This window comes from Mauremys reevesii, linkage group 20, assembly GCF_016161935.1.
Source record: "Mauremys reevesii isolate NIE-2019 linkage group 20, ASM1616193v1, whole genome shotgun sequence".
Lineage (NCBI taxonomy): Eukaryota > Metazoa > Chordata > Testudines > Geoemydidae > Mauremys > Mauremys reevesii.
In genome coordinates this window covers 1,761,854-1,786,786 of record NC_052642.1, presented here as the reverse complement: position 1 = coordinate 1,786,786, position 24,933 = coordinate 1,761,854, and the positions used below count along the sequence as shown (strand labels likewise).

The 24,933-nt window shown below is 50.6% G+C and overlaps 1 protein-coding gene across 1 annotated transcript; it reads right to left on the bottom strand.

Moving 5' to 3' along the window:
* Positions 1-4,974: 4,974 nt before the first annotated feature.
* Positions 4,975-7,360, bottom strand: LOC120387382 (C-C motif chemokine 4-like). Its single transcript, XM_039508067.1, has 3 exons — positions 7,107-7,360; positions 6,120-6,234; positions 4,975-5,437 (listed from the first exon to the last, which is right to left on the bottom strand). The coding sequence occupies exons 1-3, from the start codon at positions 7,357-7,359 to the stop codon at positions 5,350-5,352; spliced, it is 456 nt and encodes a 151-aa protein (XP_039364001.1). The 5' UTR covers position 7,360; the 3' UTR covers positions 4,975-5,349.
* Between the last annotated feature and the right edge of the window lie 17,573 nt (positions 7,361-24,933).

Sequence of the window (24,933 nt, the reverse complement as noted above, 5' to 3'; positions counted from 1 at the left end):
CCTGGCTGCTTCCCTGGAGTCCGTCCAGACCCTCCTGTGCAACCTGCCCCAGGAACCCAATTTGCTGTCTGTGGTTCCTCCCCAGGCGGAGCTCTTTGCCCAGGGGTTCCAGGCTCTCACCTGACCCCAGTTAGTCTAGCCCCTTTATGCTGCGAGGCTGCTAGTTCTGGCGCAGGCACAGCTGATTGAATGAGGCAGGCCAGCCCCAGGGATCCTGGCCCTTTTAAGGATACGTCTACACAGCGAATCTCAGAGCCGGGTCAACAGGCTTAGGCTCAGGCTAGTGTAGATGCTACAGCTGAGGCTGGAGCTGGAGCCTGGGCTCTAGAGCCAAGGGATGGGGGTAGGCTTAGCTCAGAGAATCACTGCTCCCTGTGTAGACACACCCCAAAGGGCAGGCCACCCTGCGGCAGGGCGTTCTGCCATTGTCTATGACAGCGGGTCTCAAACTGCGGGTCGCGACCCCGTGTTAATGGGGTTGTCAGGGCTGGCGTTAGACTCGCTGGGGCCCAGGGCCGAATCTGAAGCCTGAGGGCTTCGGCCTTGAGTGGCAGGACTCAGGTCACAGGCCCCCAGCCTGGGGCAGTGGGGCGTGGGTGGGCTCAGGCTCTGGTCCTGCCTCCCGGGGTCATGCAGTAATTTTAGTTATCAGCATGGGGTCACGGAGCAATGAGGTTTGGGAACCCTGGTCTATGATGGTGCAGGGCTGAGCCCCTGATGAGTCTGATTTTGGCGGGTGTGGCTCACACCGGGGCGCTCACTCACTAGGGCTGGGCAGGAAATGACATTCCCGCCCCCCAGGAAAAACGGCAGAAAATGGCTCCTCCCCCCACCCTCCACCCCCATCTCCATGAAAACGACCGGGATTTGGTCAAAAAACCTGAAACCCTGAAAACTGTGAAAAGGTCAGACTTCTGTTACCACAGTTGGGGGGTTTTGGTTTATCTGCAACCCCCCAAAAATTCGCAGTGAAAATGGATTTTTTTGGTGAATTTCTGTTTAGTTGAAAAGGTTATTTTTCCACCAAAAGAATGGAACACGTTGTAACTTGTGGGGATATTTGATCGCTGAGCCCTGGGGCTCCAGGCTGGCTTTGTCCTCATGAGCTCAGTTCATAACAGTGGAAGCTCGTGTATTTTCACCCTGCAGCGTCCCCTGAGACCTGGGGAGAGGCTGACCCCCGCCGAGCCATTGGACGTCCCGCAGTGACATGCTGATGACAATTTGTTCCAGCCAGCGTGAAATGCAACGTGGACTCGAACTGCTCTGGCCATTAACTCTAGGGCAACGACGTAAGTGCGGCTCTCCTCGGCATGCTGCGTGGCAGAGCGGGGTGCAGATGAGGTTAGTTCCCGGCTCTGCTCCTCATTCTGGCACCTCCTCCCCTTCTCTAGCAAGACTCCCCACCACTGCTAGTCAGTGGGAGGTTCCCGCTCTGCAGTGGGTACCCTGGCCCGCAGGCCCTGTTGTTGGGGCAGTGGGGGCAGGTGGGAGGGTGCGGCTGGTTCCAGGCGAGGGGAGTCAGGACTTAGGGTCTGCAAGGGTCCCCGTTTGGCTCTGCCTGCCAGGGATCTGGCAAGGAAAGATGTGGAGAAATTGGAGAAAGTCCAGAGGAGAGCAACAAAAATGATGGAAGGGCTAGAAAACGTGAGCTGTGAGAGAAGACTGAAAAAATTGGGTTGGAGAAGAGAAGGCTGAGAGGAGTACGTAAAAGGAGGAGGGTGATAAATTGTTCTTTTTAACCTCTGAGGACAGGACAAGAAGAAATGGGCTTAAATTGCAGCAAGGGAGATTTAGGTTGGACACTAGGAAAAACTTCCTGGCAGGGTTTTGCCGAGGGAGGTTGTGGAACCTCCGTCACTGGAGATTTTTAGGGGTGGGTTAGACCAACACCTGTCAGGGATGATCTAAAATAACACTTAGTCCTACCTCAATGCAGAGGACTGGTCTAGATGACCTCTCGAGGGCCCTTCCAGTCCTACCCGTCTCTGTTTCTGTGCCCCTCTCCCCCAGGTGTGATTTCCTTCATTCCCAAGGATTAACCAGCCTCCAGGGTCCAGCAGCTCTCCACTGATCAGAGGCCCCTGGATTCAGAGGCCCCTTTACACACAGAGGCCAGGTCTGAGCTCAGGAGGAAGCTCTCAGTCACTCTGTGGTGACTTTAACATTATCCGGCCGTGTTGAAACTTGCACTCGGGGAGCGGCTTCCTCCTTGTGCCAGCTCAGAGAGTGGCACACACGCACACAGCCCCATGACCTCAGATCCAGTCCTGCTCAGTTCCCTGGTTCCACTCGCAGCACCTTACCAGAACCAGCCCCCGGCTGTGGCCTTCACACTCCCCACTCTGCCCTCCCCTGCTTGCGGCGCCCAATTCCTGTTATCCCAGACACATTTCAGCCCTGCCCATCTGGGGCAGGTGGCCGAGGGAGGCTGGCCATGGGGATAAAGTGCTGAAGCAGGGCGCTGATCTCCCCTGATCTCTGAGCTTTGTGTTTTAAAATATATTTTTTGTGAAAGCCAAATTTTTTGCTACGAGCCTTTGAGTTTGAGCTAAAATGTGACCCCTTCCACCATCTCTCCCTTCAGTCCCTAATCCCACCAGATCTGAGCACTGCACAGCCTTTCGTGTATTCCTCCTCCCAACGCCCCCATGAGGCAAGGCAGGGCTATTATTCCCATGGTGCCACAGAGAAACTGAGGCCCAGATCAGGCAGAAGCCTCCAGCTGCCATGATATTCCAGGCAGGAGTGAATCTCCAATAGACAAAGCTTAAAGAAGAGAATGACCTGGAGTCATTCCCATTTTTGCCCAGGCGCCCCCGGCCGATCTCACCGAGGCCAGCCAGGAGCACCCACGGAACAATGATGATGGATACCAGTCCTACTGTACTGGCTGCCGTCCGCAAGGAAAGGCAAGGGGATGCTGCTGTGTAGCGCTGCAGCACCGCGTCTGCCAGCAGCATCCAGTAGACATACGGTGACATTGAGAAAAGGTGAGAAATGATTTTGCTTTCATGGGGGTGGGGGGAAGAACTGACAACATATACCCTGAACCACCTGCGACAATGTTTTTGACCCTTCAGGCTTTGGGAGCTCAGCCCAGAATTCAAATGGTTTTCGGAGAGTGCGGGAACTGTGGGATAGCTACAGTCGTCAGTCGCCCCTCCCTCCGTGAGCGTCCATTTCATTCTTTGGCTTTTTGGTACTCTTGTCTCAGCTCCTTAAGTTTCAGCACTGTGTTGAGTCCCTGTTGTGGCCTCTGTCCATCATGGCCTTGGAGATTTTTTCAAATGTTTTGGCATTTCACCTTTTGGAACAGAGTTCTGATAGAACAGATGCATCTCCCCATACAGAGATCCGATTCAGTATCTCCCGCACGGTCCATGCTGGAGCTCTTTTTTGATTCTGGGACTGCATGGTCACCTGTGCTGATCAGCGCTGGGCAAACAGGAAATGAAATTCAAAAGTTTGCGAGGCTTTTCCTGTCTACCTGGCCAGTGCATCTGAGTTCAGACCGCTGTCCAGAGCGGACACAATGGTACACTGTGGGATAGCTCCCGGAGGCCAATACCGTCAAATTGCGGCCACACTAACCCTAATTCGAAATGGCAATGTTGATTTCAGCGCTACTCCCCTCGTCGGGGTGGAGTACACATATCGATATAAAGGGCTTCGTTGTCTAGACGGGTGCAGGGTTAATTCAATTTAACGTTGCTAAGTTCGAGATAAACTCGGAGTGTAGACCAGGCCTTAGTCCGCTCACCATTCCCACGTGTATCCTGTCAGTGCCCACAATGCGCTGCACGCTGCCCCACACGCCCTGCCCTCCAGAGCTCAGACCCTCCCCTTGCCCCATTGTCCTGGGTTTGGTTCTTGGACATTTATATTTTCCCTGGCAGGCACCTCCCACTTCTGGGCTCCCTGGAGCTCCTCCCCAGGAGTCAGGCATTGCTTCTGGACCGGGGCCGTCTCCCATGGACTGTGCTTTCCCCTCACAATGGGTCTGAGTGCAACACAAAGCCACCCAGCAAAGGCCTGTCTTGTTTCCTGTCAAATCGTTCCTGTGCCCTGGGGTGATGGGACCCACGGGCAGTCCAAGCCCCCTCCCTTGGGACATTTAAACCTGCACTGGACAAGGCTGCAGGGAATGAAATCTAGGGAACAATCCTTCAGTGGCTCCAGGGACGGACTTAACGCCTGACCTACTAGGCGTATTCCAGCGCCTATTTGCTGCATAGTGTTAGTGTGCGTGCACCTGTGTATGAGTGCAGCTGTGTATCTGCAGGCAGTGTGTGTATGCATGTGGCTGTGTCTGGGAGCGGGTGCATCTGTATGCAGGCGCATCTCGGGGAGTGAATGTGTGCGTGCAACCGTGTGTGTGGGGTGCGTCATGGTCCATCAGGGCCTCTTTGTGGGTGAACATGTGTATGCGGGGCTGGGTGTGCGTGCGACTCTGGGTGTGTGTGTGTATGGTGGGTTGTGGAGAGTGGGGGAGGTGTAAATAGCTGTGTGTATGTGAGTTGTATTTCTGTTCAGGGCTGGCGGGGGGTGCATAGAGGTATGTCACTGAGGACTGTGCCGGTGTATATGTGTGTGTGTATTTCACAGAAAAAGTGTAACCTGGATTCACACCCTCCCGTCGTTATTTGTTTTGTGAAACACAACACCAAGCTGATGAAGTTTAAGCAGATTCATGGAGTTTAAGGCCAGAAGGCCTTACAGGTCATTCAGCCTGACCCCCTGCATAGCCCAGGCCGTGTGTGTGCAGGGCTGTACTGATGTATTAGCGTGTGTGTGCAGCGATGGTGGGATATGTACGCTGGTGTGTTTGTGTGTGAGGACGTGACAGCTGGAGGGGGCTATTTCCTTGCAGGGACGGGTGAGTGCTGGATTTGTGACATGAGTGCTATTCAGGAAAAGTGCCAGAATTTACCTTAAAACAGAACCAAGGGGTTGATATAAAAATATTTATTCTATAAAAGCAGTGTTTCGTTTTCTGTCAAACCCACCCCAGCCACTGCGCAGCAGTGCAGCAGACACAGCCAGGGCTAAATACCAAATATATTAAACAATCTTCTGCACGTCTGTGATGTGAAGAGAGCCGACCCAGCGGCTCACCCCCACTGCTCACAGCGAGCGGTCTATAAATAACATAATTTACAGTATAATTAGTAGGTTTTGCACCGATCCAGGATTTTAAATAGCTGTACATGATATTTACAAATTCTTGGTTTTTATCGGGGTTTGGGGCAAGTTCAGCTCCTGTTCCTGTGTCGTCACCCTGTCCTTTGAGGGTTTACGCTCCCACTGCCGGGGGCGGCGCATCACCCAGTCTGGCCCCTGCTCCGCTCAGTTCAGTTCCAAGTCGGTCACGTACTCTTGAACCCAGGATTCACTGGGGTTGGCACAGAGTTCACGGCCCTTCTTCGTGATGAACCTGGGGGGCGGGAAAGAGACGGCCAGAGTCAGAGGAAAGGAGGGGATATTTCTTGCAAGTGCCCCCCCCTCCCCTTCTGGTATCCGCTGCACCCTCATCGCAGTAGGTCTAGTCAGGTCTGTTCTCGCTCCCTGAAGGAGTCTCCATCAGCCCCTCATGGTCCTGAGGCTGCCGCCTGGCGGCCTGTTCCACACACTGGTGCCCCCTTGAGATCTTTCCTCTCCCAGCCTCCATCCTGGCCCCACCTCACACCATTATGCCTTGGGTGCAGGGCTTAAATTCTCATAGATTATCTCCCTGAGCCCCCCATTCCCCACAACATGCTAAAAAACTTCAGGGCCAGGGGGGAGTGGGTGGGGCTTCAGCCCCCGGGCTGAAGGGGAGGGCGGGACTCGGGGCTTCTGCCATGCGGCAGGGTGTTGGGGCAGGGCTCTGGTCTTCAGCTGTGAGGTGGGGGATCTGGGGGCTTTAGATCTGTGGTGGGGTACACCACACCCCCTGCCTTGTTGGGGGGGGGCACACCGGGGCTCCCTGCAGGTTTGAAAATATTTCCTGAATTTAAGCCCTGCTTGGGTGGGCAGGTCCCATCCCCAGCCTATCATGCAATGTACCGATGTCTGAAAACAGAGGGCGCCTCAGCCTACCCGCCGCATGCCGCTAGGAGTCTGCCATTGGCACTTACACTATGCCCGGCTGGGAGCACATGCTGCTGGTGCTGTAATAATCCTTCACGAAGTTGCGGGGGATCTGCCGGGCTGTGTAGGAGAAGCAGCAGGCAGTCGGGGGGTCAGAGCCAACTGCAAGAGACAGAGATGAGTTCAAACCGGTGCCCGGGAAAGCCCTGCCTGGCTCTCCAGAGGAGTCCCATTGGAGAGGTTTGCACTAGTGGGTTTTTTTAAATTAGTCTAGGAGTTCAGTGGTGCCATGACATGACGGTGGTTGAGCGTTAGTACGTACGCAGTGATCTGCAGACGGCGAATTATTTACGATCCCTACTTCTCAGAGGGGATCACTGAGGGACAGGGTGGCGGAGACCTGTCTGCAGCCACAGCACAGGCCCATGGCAGAGTCGGGACCTGAAGTCAGGAACGGGCTCACAATCCCATGAGCTAATCACTAGCCAGGCCCCTCTTTCAGCCTTGCCCAGGGCTCTCTGAGCCCGCTGAAGTCAGTCTGCTCTGAGGATGCTCAGTATCTGGCAGGACGGGGTCCTTAGTGCCAGTTCATTCACAGAGCAGATGCAGCAACGCCAGCTTCTGTCAGCCCACCCCGACTTGGACAGTCCCTTGGCAGGTGAGCAGAATACCCAGGCCCCACTCGGCCCATGGCCTCTCTGGGAGGCTCCTTAGCCAGGGTACCAACGATCTCTGAGGAGTGAGACCACAGACTCATTTCACCTGGCTCCCCAGACAGCCACTAGATGGCAGGGCCCTTGGTCACGTCTTCTAGAGGCTGCATTTGAACTCGTGACCCAGGGAAGGACGCCCCTAAGCCAACCAGCCTCTCTCCCACATTGTCTGTGGCGTGATCTCACTGCAGAGATGTGGAGAGAGACAACTAGCCTGCATGGCTCCGAAGTGCCCCAGAAAAGCACCGCAGTGTGACAGCACCGACGAGCCATGGCTAGCACAGAGAAAACTGGCCCTGAGAAGACAGACACGGAACTTACTTGGCGCGGAGGAGGCCGGGGAGCAGAAGGCAGCGATGAGGAGAAGGGCGAGGGCAGCCACGGAGACCTTCATGTTGCTGTCGGGTGGGGACGAGCTGCAGCAGCTGAGCCAGAGCAGGGACTCCTTCAAAGCCTTTGCTGTCTGATGCTGTATCTCTGGTCTCTCCCCCTTCTTATAGGAGACTGGAAACCGAAAGGAGGACGAACCTCCAGGAACTGTGGAAATTCCAGTGCATTCAGGAGGTGACGACATGGTACAATTGTGCTATTTGTGGAAAAGCGAAGCAGCCGCCGCAATGGAGGAAATCCCAGAATAGTTTGTGTGAAGGGCCGAAGGGCCAAGGCCCCAAGTTCTTGCTCTTCAATTTGATTTCAACATCACAGGAAAAGACCGAAGGAAATGTGTCATCAGCGTTTCTGGAAGTGCAAACTGCGCCGACCTCTCTCGTGTGCGGCTTCCGACATTGCACAACAGTGGAAAGCAGAAGGGCCTGGGCTCGCAGTGGAGGTGTGGGGAGGAGAAAAATGTTTTAATTCTATTTTTTTTAAATGAAAAGAAATTGGCTTAAAAGTAGATGTAAATCTAGTTGGGGGACGAGGAAGAGACGTGAAATGTTTATTTTCAGACTGGACTGGGTTCAATCCATTATTTAAAATCGATTCTTATAAAATACCCACCTACTCTATAGATCCATCACTCATATTATCTCTAGCATGTGTGGTGTACAATCTACTGCCCCAGCGTGATAGCGGCCCAATCCTGGAAGGGTTGAGTGCCCTCAATTCCCATTCCCTTCCCTGGGAGATGAAGGGCCTCGACATCTCACAGCACACGCTCAGCACCTGACCTATCTTTTAGGATGAGTCATAGAATCATAGAATCATAGAATCTCAGGGTTGGAAGGGACCTCAGGAGGTATCTAGTCCAACCCCCTGCTCAAAGCAGGACCAAACCCAACTAAATCATCCCAGCCAGGGCTTTGCCAAGCCTGACCTTAAAAACCTCTAAGGAAGGAGATTCCACCACCTCCCTAGGTAACCCATTCCAGTTCTTCACCACCCTACTAGTGAAAAAGTTTTTCCTAATATCCAACCTAAACCTCCCCCTCTGCAACTTGAGACCATTACTCCTTGTTCTGTCATCTTCTACCACTGAGAACAGTCTAGATCCATCCTCTTTGGAACCCCCTTTCGGGTAGTTGAAAGCAGCTATCAAATCCCCCCCTCATTCTTCTCTTCTGCAGACTAAACAATCCCAGTTCCCTCAGCCTCTCCTCATAAGTCATGTGCTCCAGCCCCCTAATCATTTTTGTTGCCCTCCGCTGGACTCTCTCCAATTTATCCACATCCTTCTTGTAGTGTGGGGCCCAAAACTGGACACAGTACTCCAAATGAGGCCTCACCAGTGCTGAAGAGAGGGGAATGATCACATCCCTCGATCTGCTGGAAATGCCCCTACTTATACTACCCAAAATGCCATTAGCCTTCTTGGCAACAAGGGCACACTGTTGACTCATATTCAGCTTTTCGTCCACCATAACCCCTAGGTCCTTTTCTGCAGAACTGCTGCCCAGCCATTCGGTCCCTAGTCCGTAGCAGTGCATGGGATTCTTCCATCCTAAGTGCAGGACTCTGCACTTGTCCTTGTTGAACCTTATCATATTTCTTTTGGCCCAATCCTCTAATTTGTCTAGGTCCCTCTGTATCCTATCCCTACCCTCCAGCGTATCAACCACTCCTCCCAGTTTAGTGTCATCTGCAAACTTGCTAAGGGTGCAGTCCACACCATCCTCCAGATCGTTAATGAAGATATTGAATAAAACCGGCCCCAGCACCAACCCTTGGGGCACTCTGCTTGATCCCGGCTGCCAACTAGACATGGAACCATTGATCACTACCCGTTGAGCCCGACTGTCTAGTCGGTGTGTTCCTGTTATCCGCGGGGAATGTTTTGTACCATCCTTGATATCGGGATGTTCTGGTATCACTTGATATTGGGATGTGTTTGCGTGAGCACTCTGTGCTTAGTGCCAGTTCCCTGCTGCACATTCCAGAAGACGGCTCTGAAAATTGCCCTGTGAAGCTGCACAGGAGAATGTGAATTCTTTTCCTGGAGGTTCTGACCAAACAGCTCGAAGGAGGTCACCACACGTGTCAAGGTTCCTTCCCCACTCTGAACTTTAGGGTACAGATGTAGGGACCTGCATGGACACTTCTAAGCTTAATTACCGGCTTAGATCTGGTTTCGCTGCCACCATTCAGAATTTCTGAGTATCTGAATCACTCCCTTTCCCCCCCCCAAAACCTTCCCCTCCCTGGGTAGCCTTGAGAGACTCCTCCACCAATTTCCTGGTGAACACAGATCCAAACCCCTTGGATCTTAAAACAAGGAGAAATTAACTATCCCCCCTCCTTTCTCCCACCAACTCCTGGTGGATCCAGATCCAACCCCCTTGGATCTAAAAACAAGGAAAAATCAATCAGGTATTAAGAAAAAGGCTTTTAATTAAAGAAAAGAAAGGTAAAAGAAAACCCTCTGGGAGAGTTTAGCATACCAGCTACTCTCACAGACAACAGATTCAAAACACAGAGGATGTTCCCCTGGGCAAAAACTTAGTACACCAATGAAAATACCCAATACCCAATTTGATTCTACCTCTAATTGCACAAGACAGGTTACAAAGAAATAAACATAAACCTATTTATTTCTTTCTAAACTTACTAATCTGGTAAGATGCTGGTTCCTTGATCTTTTCCACTCCCGCTGAAACTGAGACTCTAAACAAAGGAAACTTCCCTCCTTCCTTTTGAAACATCTTGTTCCCCATTGGTTCCTCTGGTCAGGTGTCAGCTAGGCTAGGTGAACTTCTTAACCCTTTACAGGTAAAAGAGGCATTAACCCTTAACTATCTGTTTATGACACGTAAAGGGCTTGTATCTTGCTATCCTCAAGTCATTCGCTCCCATCCTGCTCATGCCCTTGGGTAATTTTTCAGTCAAAACCTTTTTCTAGTGAAAAATACAGACTCGGGGATACTGAAATGTCTCACGAATCCAGAGTGAAGTCACCAAATTGGTTTGGTTGAAACCAAACCCAACTGGCCAACCAATCAGAAAAATCTGAAAAAATTGAAACGTTTTGTTTCGACATTATCAAAATGAGTCAGCTCAGTGTTTTGGTTCGAAAACAAATTGTTGTCGGAAATTCCCTTCAATTTTATTAAACCAATTTAAAACCTTAAAAATGCTCGAAATGGAAGTGAAACATTTTGCCCCAAACAAATTTTGATTTGCTGAAAATTTCAAAAAAAAATGTCAGTTTTGGGTGGATCCCAAATGATTTTTGCTTTAATTTGGCAAAGTTGCCAGAGAACGGAAGAATCTGTTATTCACACAGTCCTACATGTAGCATCTTAGCAAAGCTCCTGAGCCCCAGACCCTGGTTTTCGCCCCTCTGTTTCTCTCCTCACCTGGACAATACATGCGTCTCTGCTCTCTGTCGTGGGCGGGGTTTTGTTGAAGAGGAACTTCCTGGTTTCACCATACTTGTACACAAGCAAGCAGGCACATACACAGCACATGCCCACACGGTATATTCAAGAAGGCCTTTCTCCTTCCCTTCCAAACCTTCTGTTAGGGGTGAGTCACTGGTCTTAGCCCCTGGAGAACCACAGAGCTCCCTTACACCCTGTGTAAATCAGGTGTAACCCCAATGAAGGCGCTGGAGTTTCATCAGTGTACATTATTATTAGGAATTATTATGTGTCCTGCGGTAGCACTCCAGAGCCCCAGGCATGGATCAGGCCCCATGGTGCTAGGTGCCGGACAAACACAGAACAAATAGATGGTCTCTGCCCCATAGAGCTTATGATCTCAGAATAGATAAGAGACAACAGATGGAAACAGACAGATACACAGGGAGCACGAAGAACCAGTGAGACGGTACGGTCAGCGTGATGGGCAGCAGTCTCACCTCACCAACTGCCTAACCACTGTCAAGTTTTTTGTATGCCTGGAGGGTTTTAGTGCATGAGGGGCAGGATGGGAGGGAGAACAAAGGCGCTTGTTTGAAAAGTTAACAAGTGGGCGACGGAGGCCGCATCATGGGCCGATGGGAGGTGGGAGTGGACCTTTCCGTACTGAAGGAGAGCTACAGGCAGGGTGGGGAAAGGCTGTGACGGGATGTGAAAGTGAAGACAAGTAGCTCATGTTTGACACCATAGAGAAGGGGGAGCCAGCAGAGGGATGCAAAGAGAGGGGTGCCGGGGCCAAAGAGACGAGCTAGGAGAATGCAGCAGCATTCTGAATACATACGAGCAAGGCAAGAGTGCGTTTGCCAAGGCTGGAGAAGAGGAGGTTGTATTAACAAGATGTGAGTTGCTGAGAGTCTGGGGGAACATTTTAGCTGTGTGGCTGGATAGGAAAGGTCGTATCTTAGGGATGTTCTGCGGCAAGAATCAGCAAGACTTAGACACAGCCTGGATGGGAGGATCTAGAGAGAAGTCAGAGTTGAAGATGGTGCCCAGGTGACAGGCCTGAGTGACAGGTAGGATGGTGGTGTTGTCCACAGCGACAGAGAAGGAAGGTAGTGAGGAGGGCTTGGGCGAGGACATTGAGAACTCTGCTTTAGCCATGTTTAGCTTGAGCCGACGGCTAGACATCCATGAGGAGATGTCAGAGACAGGCCAAAACTGTAGTGTGGACAGAAAGAGGCAGGTCTGGAGTAGAGAGGTGGGTCTGTGAGTCATTGTCAGAGACGACAGCTGAACTTGTGTTTGTGAAGGAGATTGCTCAGAGACAAGTGTTAGAGGGAGAAGAGAAGGGGATCATGGATGGATCCCTGTAGAACCCCCACAGAAAGCTGGAGGGGGGATGAGAAGGACCCTCCAGAGGACACGCTGAAGGAGCAATTAGAGAGGTAGGAGGAAAACCAGGAGAAGACAGAGTTATGGCAGCCCAGGAGAGACAAGATTTCAAGAAGAAGAATGTGTCTGATGGTGTCAGAGGTGGCTGACAGATGAAGAAAGATAAACATAAGAATGGCTATACTGGGTCAGACCAAAGGTCCATCTAGCCCAGTATCCTGTCTTCCAACAGTGGCCAATGCCAGGTGCCCCAGAGGGAATGAACAGAACAGGTGATCATCAAGTGATCCATCCCCTGTCACCCATTCTCAGCTTCTGGCAAACATAGGTTAGGGACACCATTCCTGCCCATCCTGGCTAATAGCCCTTGATGGACCTGTCCTCCATGAACTTATCTAGTTCTTTTTTGAACCCTGTTATAGTCTTGGCCTTCACAACATCCTGTGGCAAGGAGTTCCTCAGGCTGACTGGGTGTTGTGTGAAAAAATACTTCCTCTTGTTTGTTTTAAACCTGCTGCCTATTAATTTCATTTGGTGGCCCCTAGTTCTTGTGTTATGAGAAGGGGAAAATAACACTTCCTTATTTACTTTCTCCACTCCAGTCATGGTTTTATAGACCTGAGTCATATCCTCCCTTAGTTGACTCATTTTCATGCTGAATGGTCCCAGTCTTATTAATCTCTCCTCATACGGAAGCGGTTCCATACCCCTAATCATTTTTGTTGCCCTTTTCTGAACCTTTTCCAAGTCCAATGCATCTTTTTTGAGATGGGGCAGCCACATCTGCACACAGTATTCAAAATGTGAGCGTACCATGGATTTATATAGAGGCAACATGATAATTTCTGTCTCATTATCTATCCCTTTCTTAATGCTTCCCAATACTCTGTTTGCTTTTTTGACTGCCGCTGCCCATTGAGTGGATGTTTTCAGAGAACTACCCACAGTGACTCTAAAATCTCTTTCCTGAGTGGTAACAGCTAATTTAGACCCCATCATTTTATATATATAGTTGGATTATGTTTTCCAATGTGCATTACTTTGCATTTATCAACACTGAAGTTCATCTGCCATTTTGTTGCCCAGTCACCTAATTTTGAGAGATCATTTTGTAGCTCTTCGCAGTCTGCCTGGGACTTAACTATCTTGAGTAGTTTTGTATCATCTGAAAATTTTGCCACCTTGCTGTTTACCCTTTTTCCAGATCATTTATGAATATGTTGAATAGGACTGGTCCCAGAGTAGACCCCTGGGGGACACCATATTTACCTTTCTCCATTCTGAAAACTGATAATTTATTCCTACCCTTTGTTTCCTATCTTTTAACCAGTTACCAATCCATAAGAGACCTTCCCTCTTATCCCATGACAGCTTACTTTGCTTAAGAGCCTTTGGTGAGGGACCTTATCAAAGATTTTCTGAAAATCTAAATACATTATATCCACTGAATCCCCCTTGTCCACATGCTTGTTGACCCCCCTCAAAGAATTCTAGCAGATTGGTGAGGTGTGATTTCCCTTTACAAAAAACATCTTGACTCTTCCCCAATAATTTATGTTCCTGGAGGGCTGGTTTTGAGCTTTGGAGAGGAGGAGGTCACAAGAGACTTTGGTGACAGTGATTTCAGTGGAGGACAGAAGGTGAGAGGTGGATTGGAGAGGATATAGGGTCAAATTGGAGGAGAGGACAATGCTGTTGGAGAGGGGACTTGGGATCCATCCCAAGGGGCAGATGCTATTAGAGAAGGGAAGTAGAGGGAAATAAAATCTAAAGATGTAATGGAGAGAGAGTACCAAGGGAAAGGAAATATAATTGCAAATGGAATTGATCAAAACCTTGTGTTAGCTGCAAACAGATCCTGGGAGTAGTAAACAAGAAGCCCCCCACAAAAGACCTACCGAGAGTTATGAACAGAGAGAAAGGCTGTTTGAACGTCTATTGCCCGAATACAGTTCAAAGGCACCTAATGGACAAGTGAGGGCCCAGAGGTGTAAATACCCTGCTCGTGGATAAACTCGGTGGAAGAGGGACAGCCACAGGAACATCGAATCCAAAGAGCACTTCAAACCGAAGAGAAGCAAAGAACAGGCTAGCGAGAGTGGAGCAGGACTTACAGCCAAACAGAGGGAAAGCTGATTCTTCTCTGATGTGACAGTCTATTGTTAAGGAATCTCTTTTGTTCTTGTTAATAACAATGCAGTTGGTGCTAATGGTGCAGAATGAGGAAGAGTAGCGTGTGCAAACTTGCAAAAGTTACTGAGTTGGTTAATCGCTAGTTTATTATTGTAATCAGTGTGTCCTTGGCGATGTTCTATATTATTTATGCTCCTGGTACAAACTTGGGGCTTTTCCTTAGAAAATTCTAAAAGCTTAAAATGATCCCTTGTGCCTTGGTTTGCCTCTGCCTCTCCTCCCAGCTGGCATAGCCTCGCCTAGGCGGGTGACCACACAGACAGACCATGAGAGGCTGCAGTTTCTCTGTCGCTTCTGCCTGGGAGTCTCCCTGGCCAGGAGCCCAGGACAATCAGACATCCAGAAAACCCAGATGGTTTGTTTCACATTTTTTTGCTAGCGCAAGTGTTTCTGGTTCGGGTTTCATTTCTGAAGCTTGTGGCCGGACAATGGGCCAGTTCCAGCCCCAGGCTGTTCTGGGGGAGTCCTGCTGCCCTCGAGGGGGAAATTCACCCCACATTCACACGACGAGCCTAATTCTCCACTCAGTCACGCCACTGACCCCCGCCAACTTCACGTGGGCTAGTGCAGGCCCCGGCGCTGGGCTGAACGACCCACGTCGAGTGCGCGAAGTCCCGCTGAGTATTAGTGCCGCTACCCCTTGTGACCCATGGGGTTAGCCAAACTCGGGGCGTTGTGGGTCGTCCCAATCAGGCGGAGAAACTGATGACAATCAGGTATTTTTTTGATGCAGTCCTGTTTATTTATAAAAGTTAGACACAATTTACTGCTTCCCTGAGCACAGCAGGAATCAAACCACAGGGGACAGTCCCTTTGCTCGCTGTTCCAGGCCTGCCTTTCCAGACAGCACCGTGTGCCCCGAAAGCTTCCTCTTTAGCTTTCGCCCAGGGCCAGATTGCCAGCACTTCAGTTGCTGTAACATACTGTCTGCTTGGCTTTTGCCCCCCGCAAACAATACTCAGCAAAGCTCTTTGGCCACATAATTCCTGGGTGAACCTGCATATGCCTGTGTTTTATGTGGGGGGCTTTTAAACTCTCTCTCACAGCTGTCTTCAGTGAGTGGTGCCCGTCACCCCCAGCAGTGTAAATGAGGTTTAACCCAACCATGAACATCATTGTTTAGCATGTATATTGCTATGATGCCTACACCCCACAGCTAGCGTGGGCCCCATGGCGCTAGGCGCTGTACATACATACAGTCCCTGCCCCAAAGCTCTTTGGGTGAGAGCCTTACTCCTAAACCTGGTGCCCAGGGCGTGTCAGGGGCAAAGCTGGGATTAGGGAGGCAGGGTGCAGGTGGGGCCACAGCATACAGCACCCTGGAGAACCTGGCAGAGTTGAAACCCCTACTGCAGCCCAGAGAGGAGGCTGACACATGGACAGGGACTAGGGATTGTCTGTGTTACACTGGGGGCCGCTCCAGCCCTCAGAGCAGCCCAGGACTCGGAGGTTGAACAGATCTGGTCTTAAAGGTGGGCCCTGAACTGGGACCCCTTTGGATGTCAGAGTTAAAGGGTCAATGTAGAGACTCTGGTAATAAACTGACCCCGGGGATATTGGTGCCAGGCTGGTTCAGCACATGGAAAGGTTCTGGTTTGGATGCTGCTAAAATCGTGAAGAAACTAGTGTACTCTTGAAATGCCTCCTCCCGGCTAAGGGACACTTACCCTGGCAAAGCCAGAGGAACTGGGTCCTTTGGGTGAAACCTTTGCCTGCTGCGTCCTGTGACACAACAGCTTCATTGAGCAAAGTTCCTGGTGGCAGACAGTGCTCGCTCTGCAGGAGAATGGTGGCAGACCTGAGACGTGCGGCCGTGAAGACCCTGCAGTGAAAAGGTTAGGGAATCTCTGGAGAAGCAGGGACCTTCCTTTGCATGGGTTATTTGCAGCTGGCTGGAAAATGTGGTGTTGGTTTTCTCCTTGGCTTGTTGAAAAGCCAAAAGTCAAAAAGTTTTTCGCCCAAACTTGACATTTTGGGGGGTTTTGACCAAAACCTTTTCAGTTTTCAGTTTTTTGATGAAAAGTTGGAATTTTTCCACAAAAAAATTAGTGTTGTTGAAAACCCAACTTTTCATCCAAAAACAATTTTGACAGAAAATTTTTGACCATCTCCAGTTGCGATTTCTATGGTGTTCTTCACCCCAGTAAGACAGAGAACCTGACTGTCTTACCATAGAATCAAGCTTCTTGTTATAATCCTTATTTGACAACCCCTCACCTAACACAGGCCGACAAACTCTGAGGCAAGCGTTTGCCGACTTTCTTTCCACCAGAGGTCTCAGTGAGAAAACCAAGGACAGTGAAGCTAAACTTCCAACCAATGTCAAGAACAGAAGGGAGTTATGACAAGTTTATTCTTGGAAAATCTGCCAGCAAAACCTTTGATTGCACCCTGTTGTCTAGGGCGGGGCAGAAGTTTTCCATCCAAACTGTTTTTTGGATGGAAAATGGGTTTTTGATTAAACTCATTGCTTTGCAGAAAGTATCTGCTGTCCCCAGAAATTTTCAACTTTTCATTTAAAGACCAAGAACTGACATGTTTTCTCCCCCCGCCCCCATTTTCAAACCAGCATTCCTGTCAGCTGTTCTTACAGATGACACTTACTGCAAAATAAGCACTTCCGGGGTGGTACGTGCAGATTGTCATGTGTCTCCCACACACGAAAAGCAAAAAGATGCTTTCAGTCTGAATTACTTGGATTTAAAGTAAGAGAAACAAGAACATAAAAAAGTGACGTCTTTACAAGAGAAAGAGTACAGTGTGTGTATCTGAAGAAGTGGGTTTTTTACCCAGGAAAGCTTATGCCCAAATAAATCTGTTAGTCTTTAAGGTGCCACCGGACTCCTTGTTGTTTTTGTGGATACAGACTAACACGGCTACGCCTCTGATAATTAGTACATCTTTGGTCACCTTGATTACACTGAACTCATTAGCACTACAAAAGTGATTTTTCCTCCCTTCTTGTCAACTGTTGAGAATAGCCCACTTCCACCTTAATTGAATGGGCTTGTTAGCACTGATCCCCCACTTGGTAAGACAGCTCCCATCTTTTCATATGCTGTGTATTTATACCTCTCTACTGTATTTTCCACTCCATGCATCTGATGAAGTGGGTTTTAGCTCACAAAAGCTTATGCCCAAACAAATGTATTAGTCTCTAAGGTGCCACAAGGACTCCTTGTTGTTTTTGTGAATACAGACTGACACGGCTGCTACTCTGATACTTAGTATAGTGCGTGTATCTCCTGTGCAACAATCTGCACTGAGCTAAAGAGACCTTGCATTATCCTTAGAGAATTAAAGATGCAGGACACAGAAACTGATTCATACATTATTTGGTAGATACTCATGACCGATAACCTCTTCGAAAGCGTGCACATTTGTGCATGGTTTGGGATTTCAGCTAGACCAAGACACTGGGGCCTGCTGTAAATTGACATTTTTCCATTGGTAAAGCCTGTCCTGGAAGGCTCCGAACTGCATTCATGCTTCTGCTGCTGCTCTACAGCACATTCCTGAGCAGGTCTCTTGATCTCTCTGTGCCTCAGTTTCCAATCTGTAAAGTGGGGATATTTATTATTTGGACGACGATCTCTCCCAGTTGAGAGCAAGGCCCTGTTGTGCTGAGTACAGCTCAGACACAGAGTTAGGTTCTAAATGATTTAAAATCGAAATCATGTAACTATAACTGATTATTCCTACCCTGTTCCCAAGCTATCAGATGTTGCACTGGTCTTTGTTATCCAGGCAGCGAGGGCTCTAGGCTTGCCCGGCCACTATGCCCCTTCACCTCTGTGAGGGGTCCATCCTCGCGCTGTCGGGCCTGATGCCCTGCCGACCTGTCTCCTGGGCCAGGAGCATGGGTGGGAACTGACGAATGTCTGCGAGGTGCTTGCAGCTCTTTGGATGGAAGGTGCTAGCCAGGGAAAGCGTCTGGGCTGCTGAAGCCCTTCGAAAAGGGGTTCGCAAACTTTTTCCGTTGGCGACTCCTTTCACACAGCCAGCCTCTGAGTGCCCCCTGACAGCTCGTGACCCCCAGGTAATGACCCCGTGACCCCGAGAGGTCACGACCCCAGTTTGAGAACCCCTGCCCTAGAAACAACTGCCCTAAAGGGACTGGGGAAGCCAGAGGCAGGTGCAGCCATGGCGAGGCCCGTGGAGATGGCTAACGCCAGGTCTCAGTGCGTTAAAAGCGCTGACAGCTCTCGACTTGGGCTCTGTTTCAGACTCTCAGGGGGAGCTCTGTGGTTTCCCTTCTGGGCTGTTTCCATCAGCTCTGTACTGACATCACTATAAATAGCCAGGCTAGCTGTCATTCTTCCTCCTGTGTTTCCAGCCCACACTCGGCTGCACCCACCAGGGCTTTCCCCTTCTCTGCTCCATTTCCCTAGTGTCCCCACTCCTGCCTCTGAGCCACAGGATGAGATGGGGCCAGACACCAGTGGTGCTTTGTTTGCACCTGGGGCTGGCTTGCTTCCATTGGCACCCAGAGGAGAAATCCCTGATTCCCAATGGACGTGCTCCATGCTATAGTCTAACCTCACTGCTGGCCTGACAGTAAAAAAGCCACCAGCCTCTTTAGAACAGCCCTTAACATCTGTTATCAGGTCCCGCCCAGCCTTCCCCTCTCCAGGCTAAACAAGCCCAGTTTATTTGTCGGCCTGGTTCTCTGACCCTTTGATCCTTTTTATGGCACTCAGGGACTCTCTCCAATTTGTTCACCTCTTTCCTAAAGTGTGGTATCCAGAAATGGACAGCGGGCTCCAGCAGAGGCCTGCCCAGTGCCGAGTAGAGCAGAACAATTGCTTTCCACGTCTCACACACACTCCCATTAATACACCCTGTTAGGATATAGATATTCAGGCCTGTCTGCAAAGGCCTAGACGTTAAGAATGTAGGTGTATTCTTATCACTTAGCTAGTTATAGGGGTATAAAAGAAAGAATAAAAAATCACTGTCTGTCTGTCTAAGGGCCTTCTTCACTGTGATAGTCTGAGGCCTGGTTCTTAGGCTAAAGCCTTTGGCTAAGCAGCAAAGGCAGCCATAAGCTGGGAAGTGTCTGGTCACATCCTCACATTCCAAACCAGTCACATTGAAATAAGGCAATCTGGGGCTCTCAGGAAGGGGATCCGATCTATCACCTCCAGAGAAAGGGAAGAGCCTAGAAGATGTAAAAGGAAACTTAGTTTGATAGTTTTCCGTCTGGCAAGAACTCATTTATCAATAGCTGGGATGTGAAATCCTCACTTCTGTATTGTTTTGTATGTTTATTTGCATGGTCTCTGTCTGGTTCTGTGATTGGTTCTGTCTGCTGTATAATTAATTTTGCTGGGTGTAAACTAATTAAGGTGGTGGGATATAATTGGTTAGCTAATCATGGTGCCATGGTGACAATTTCTGCTGGCTGAGGATCCTCGCTTCCCTTTGCTCCTTGCTAGATCAGTGGTTTCCCTTTCCCTGGTGTTTTGGAGCACAGCCAGCACACGCTCTAGTCTAGTCAGACAGGGAATCAGCAGCTCACTTTCAATTTCTGGGAGCGTTCCTCATGCTTGTTCCTAGGCCAGGCTATTGTGTCATATCTGCTTCCCGTGGAGGGGTCTATCCAGCATCTGCTCTGGGGAGTTTCCCTCTCAGCTCCCTGTTCGGTAAGAATTCCCCTTGCTCAACCAGCTCTCCACCTCTGCAGCCAGCCCACACCACCCTGCAATGGGGTTTGGGCTCTCAAGCAAACTGGGAGCCAAGGAGCAGCGTGCTGTGCCCAGAAACCGTCTGTAACAGGGTGACTTCCCCCCCTGCCAGCCTGGAGAGCCCGAGGCTAAGCCAAGCTGCCCCACCTGGGAGAAACCAGGTGAGTCCTGTCTGAAAGGAGAGACTCCGGGGAGCCCAAGGACTCCCGCAGGGCCCTGGGTTAGCAAGGACAGAAGGTCAGAGCAGGGAAGGGAGCTGCAGGGAAGAGGGGGAGGAAGAAACGCTCTCCAGGCAGGAAGGTGCGGCGGGGACTAGGGGACTCCCTATGGGGAACTTGAGGAGAGAGGTAGGAAGTGGCCCAGGGAAAAGCACAGCCCAGGTAAAGGAGCAGACCTGGCTTGTTAGGCGCGGGGTCCTGGCTGGAACCCAGGGCAGAGGGGGGTTCCCAACTGGCCCACAGGCAGGGTGTCCAAACCCCTTGCCCAGGGCATTGAGCCCAGGAAGGGGGCACCAGGCAGAGCTGAAACGGGGCTGAGGAAGAGCCCCAGAGCCGGGGACAGGATTTTTGTTTCTGGTTTGTGGACTTCTAGTGGGGGCCAATGGGCCTCTGGAAGGGGTGGAGAAAAGACAGTGACCCAGCTAGGGGGTCAGGTTACCAGGCAGAGGAACTGCCACGGTGCTGGAGTGATCAGCAGGGGCCAGCCCAGGGAGACAGCAGCAGCGCCAGGACTGGGCAGCTAGCAATGAGCGAACTCTGCTACTGTCCTTTTTCTCCCTTCCAGCTCTCCTGCGTGCTCAGCGTTGGTCTCCACGCACCTGATGCTAACTGCCCGGCCTTGTCTGGGCAAATCAGACCCTCACCCAAGGGCAAGCCGTTCACCTTCCTCATAAGCAGGGGCGGCTCTACAAATTTGGCCGCCCCAAGCAATCATGCCCGGGAGGCGCCCCCGAGCCGCGGGAGCAGCGGACCTGCCGCGGGCATGACTGCGGAGGATCCGCTGGTCGCGCGGCTCGGCTGGACCCCCCGCGGCTGCGGACGGTTCGCTGGTCCGGCGGCTCCGGTTGAGCTGCCGCAGTCATGCCTGCGGGAGGTCCAGCCGAGCCGCGGGATGAGCGAACCGTCCGCAGTCATGCCTGCGGCAGGTCCGGTCGTCCCAGGGCTCCGGTGGACCTCCCGCAGGCATGACTGCAGCAGGTCCACCGGCCCAGCCTGCCGCCCCCCTGGGAAAGGGCCGCCCCAGGCGGGTGCTTGCCCCGCTGGGCTCTAGAGCCGCCCCTGCTCATAAGGACGTTTTTGAGATCAGGCCAAACCTCTGTTATTGCTCTAATTTTCCGTCTTCTCTGCATGAACGAGCTATGTGGTAGGAGTGGGTTTCTCACTCTGCTGGAGCAGGGCCTGACAGCTCAGAGGTGACAGCTCTAAACAGCCTGCTGGGTTTACGCCCTCCCCTCCCCCAGTCCTCCGCTCCGCTCCTGCTGATTTATTTTCAGCATCTTCACAGAACTGGGGAACCACAGACAGAAAGCTTCACACTTCCCCCTCCTGCACCCTCAGCCTGATGACCAGCTGGAGAGAAGTGAATAATTCTTTCCCCAGCGAGATGATTATTGAGTTTTACAGAAATGACCCCACTGAGAGAGACAGTCGCTGCTGTGAAGCGCAAACAGTCTAAATAGACAAGACAGATAATGAGGAAACTGAGGCATAGACATGACCAAGGTTACTGAGTAGGGAGTAGAACCCAGGTCTCCTGATGCCCAGCCCGCTATCCACTCAACCATGCCGTCGCTCTGTGCAGCTGGTGACTTCCTAGCACTTTGATACTCATATTTATTCAGCCAATTTTTGGAGCCTTTTTTTTCTTTTTTTACCCTGTGGCTTGGCCCCACATAATTTTCTGTGAATATTTGCTACACGAGCTGCAGTGCTTAGCTTTTTCCAAATGACAAGTGGGTTCCCAACCTCAGACACTTTAGATGGGGCTTTTTTTCAAGCAAGCGGCGAGCTCTCGCCTTTCGAAAATCAGCTCCCTTTTGAAATGACTCAAACTGGGCTCCCTCGCTATAAGGGTGTGGGATTCACCCCTGCGGCACCTGCTGCTGGTGAATTTGGGGAATTAGCTCTCCAGCCTCCAGCGCACCCTCTGCAGGCCGGTGATCCACTGCTTCTTGGCCCCTGTGTCCCTCCCAGGACCCAGGACCCCTTTATCTGGGGCGCTGCCCCCTGGCAGTAACCCCTTTCTCTTCAGATCTCCCCTCTCCAGGAAACCCCCACCTGCTATCCCCACCTTGCCTCAGTATCAGGCTACTGCCAGTCATCGTCTAGCCCCGCGCCCTGGGGCAGACTGCAGGATCAGCCACTCATCACTGGCAAGGTTGGGTTTGGACCTGCTGCCTTGGCCTACCCCTGGGCTGCCCCCTGCAACCCCCAGTACCTATTAGCCCAATGCTAGGCCGCAGCCTGGGGCTTTCCAGGTTGGAGCTCCCCAGCTCCTCTGCCTTTCCCCAGCCCTGCTCCACTCCAGTACCCTGTCTCTAGCTCCCTGCAGCCAGGCCCATCTCTCTCTACAAACAGAGAGACTGACTGGCTTCTGGCTCACTGCCTCTTATAGGGGCCAGCTGGGCCTGACTGGGGCTTGGCCACAGCTGAGCCTACTTTCCCCAATCAGCCCAGGCTTCTTGCCCCAGCCACAGCGCTGTCCTGGGCTGTTTCCCCTCCCGCCCAAGAGCAGGAGCGGGTAACCACCGGGCTACACTCCCCCACAAAAACCAAAACAAACGGAGGCCCCCAGAGTCACTGATGGGCTGGAAAGTCTTGGGGACAATGACTGGACTATGGCCATGACCCCGTTTGGAATATAGACAAGGAAGGGGCAGAAATATCTTCCACTCCCAAATCAGGGTCTTTGATTATGCACAAACTTGCCCCCGTTTCCAAACTGCAGTTTGGATGCTGCCTGTGGCAGACGGGGAGCCTGTCTCCGGCTGACAGACGAGTTAGACTGCCTGGGGGCAGCGGCCCAAGGGGAGCAAACGCAGGGCAGAGACAGAAAGGGGTAGCTCTGACTCAAGGTGGCCATGAATGTAAAAGCTCAAGGGGTCCAAGGAAATAGAAGGAGGGAATCTTTCAGTGCCCAGGTAATAAAGAGGAATTAGGAACTGGTATTACAGAAACCTGGACTGCTACACTCACTCCATGGACTCTATTTAGGAAAGAGGGAGTGGGAAGAAAGATGGGGAGGAGCAGTCTACATTACTACCACCATCTGCTTTTCTGTTTAGAAATGCAGGCTGGGGAATGCAGATGGACCACAGCTGTCGCCAAGAGAAATGGTGGAAGTGTCTGTTTCAGACCATCCAGTCAGATTAGCGAACAGGGCAAATAGCTCTTAATCATGGGCAGCACATCGCATAGGCTGGGGAAGGCTGTGCTCCATCCATACTCCTCCCCAAAGCCCTGCTTGCCCTTGGGCCCGGCCCAGCCAGGCTGCTCCGCTTCAGGGAAGCATGCTGGGGCTGGGGCAGTCAGGGCTTGGGGTGGGTAGGGCTGCCCAGCGTTGCAGGCTCAGGTGGGGCTGTGCCACCTGGTGTTCAGGGTGGGGTCTGGCAGCTGCAGGGAGGGGGGCTCTGGCAGGGGAAGAGGGGTGGGTCCTCAGGCGGTGGGGGCAGGGCTGGTCGGGGGTTTGTCTCACCCAGCCAGCGGTTCATCTGCTGCCCATGCTCTTAATGTCTATTGGAAATGTGCAGGAAGAAAAACCACTATTATGCTGGAGGTTTCATGCTGCCACTAGTAAAATGTCTTGGAGAATCAGAAAATTAACCATCAATAATTTTTGACCACAAGAAGTTTTACACCATAGCTGGGGCAAGTCTCTGAAACCTTGTTGTGACAAAGAAAGTAATGACTGAACTAAATATTAGTGATTGCCTGTCCTAGGTACAAGTGATCATGACCTAATTACACGGGCTATGTACAATCAGAATACAGCCCTGACCAGTAATATATATACTGGGGCTTGAAATGGGCCAGATTCCTAAAGCTGAAAATGATCAGGAGCAAACATGAGTGAGAGGAAATATTTAAGCAAAACAAGGTGAATAAGCATCTAATAATTTACTACCAATCTGCAATTTCAAAAGACTGCCCGTTAAACCAGCCTGGTTAAGAACGAAAGTGAAAGTAGCAATTATATATATGCACAAATGGAAGTTTGTTAGTAATGGTTATAAATTAGCTGTCATGAAATGAAGACAAGCTAAAGGTATCTGTGAAAAATCTATGGCCAGTAGAGTTAAAGACAATAAGAAGGAATTTTTAAATACACCAGGAACAAAAGAGAACCTAGCAGTGGTATCAGTCTCCTAAATATAGTTCATTAAGTTGTCAGTAGCGATGCAGAAAAGGTAAAGGGAATGACATGGATGTAACTCTAGGCTACTCAGGTTGATATTGATCCAGGAGGAAAATAAGGATTGGCTGAGATGGGTAGCAATCAGTAAGTAACATAAGGATGGCAGTGTAATTACACCAATTAACTTTATTTTTTATGGGAAATAGGTCTTGTCAAACAAACTATGTATTGTTTTTTGATGAGGTGTGTAAGTTTGGCTGATTAACATAATTGTGTTGACATAATAGACTTAGACTGCAGTAAGGCATTTGATTTAGTATTGCACAACAATCTGATTAAAAAATGATCACTAAACAAGATCAGTTGAGCACATTAAAAACTGGTTAACTGATAAGAGCACAAAAAATAATTTTAAATAGGGAATCAGTACAGATGTATCCACTGGGGACCCACAGTGATATGATCTGGGCCTGATGCTATTCAGTATCTTTACCAGTGACCTGGGAAAATGTATGCAATCTTTGCTCGTAAAGTTTGCAGATGAGACAAAAACTGGTGGAGTGATAAAGAATAAGGGCTGGCTAATTCCACAGAGTGATGTGAGTCAGATGTTAAGCTGGGTTCATTTGAACCACATGTGTTTTAATACAGCTAAAACAAGGCCAGTGTTTCTCATCAACTTAAGCTAAATCAAAATAAGCCACTTGTAAACTCCAAACGAGGCCGGAG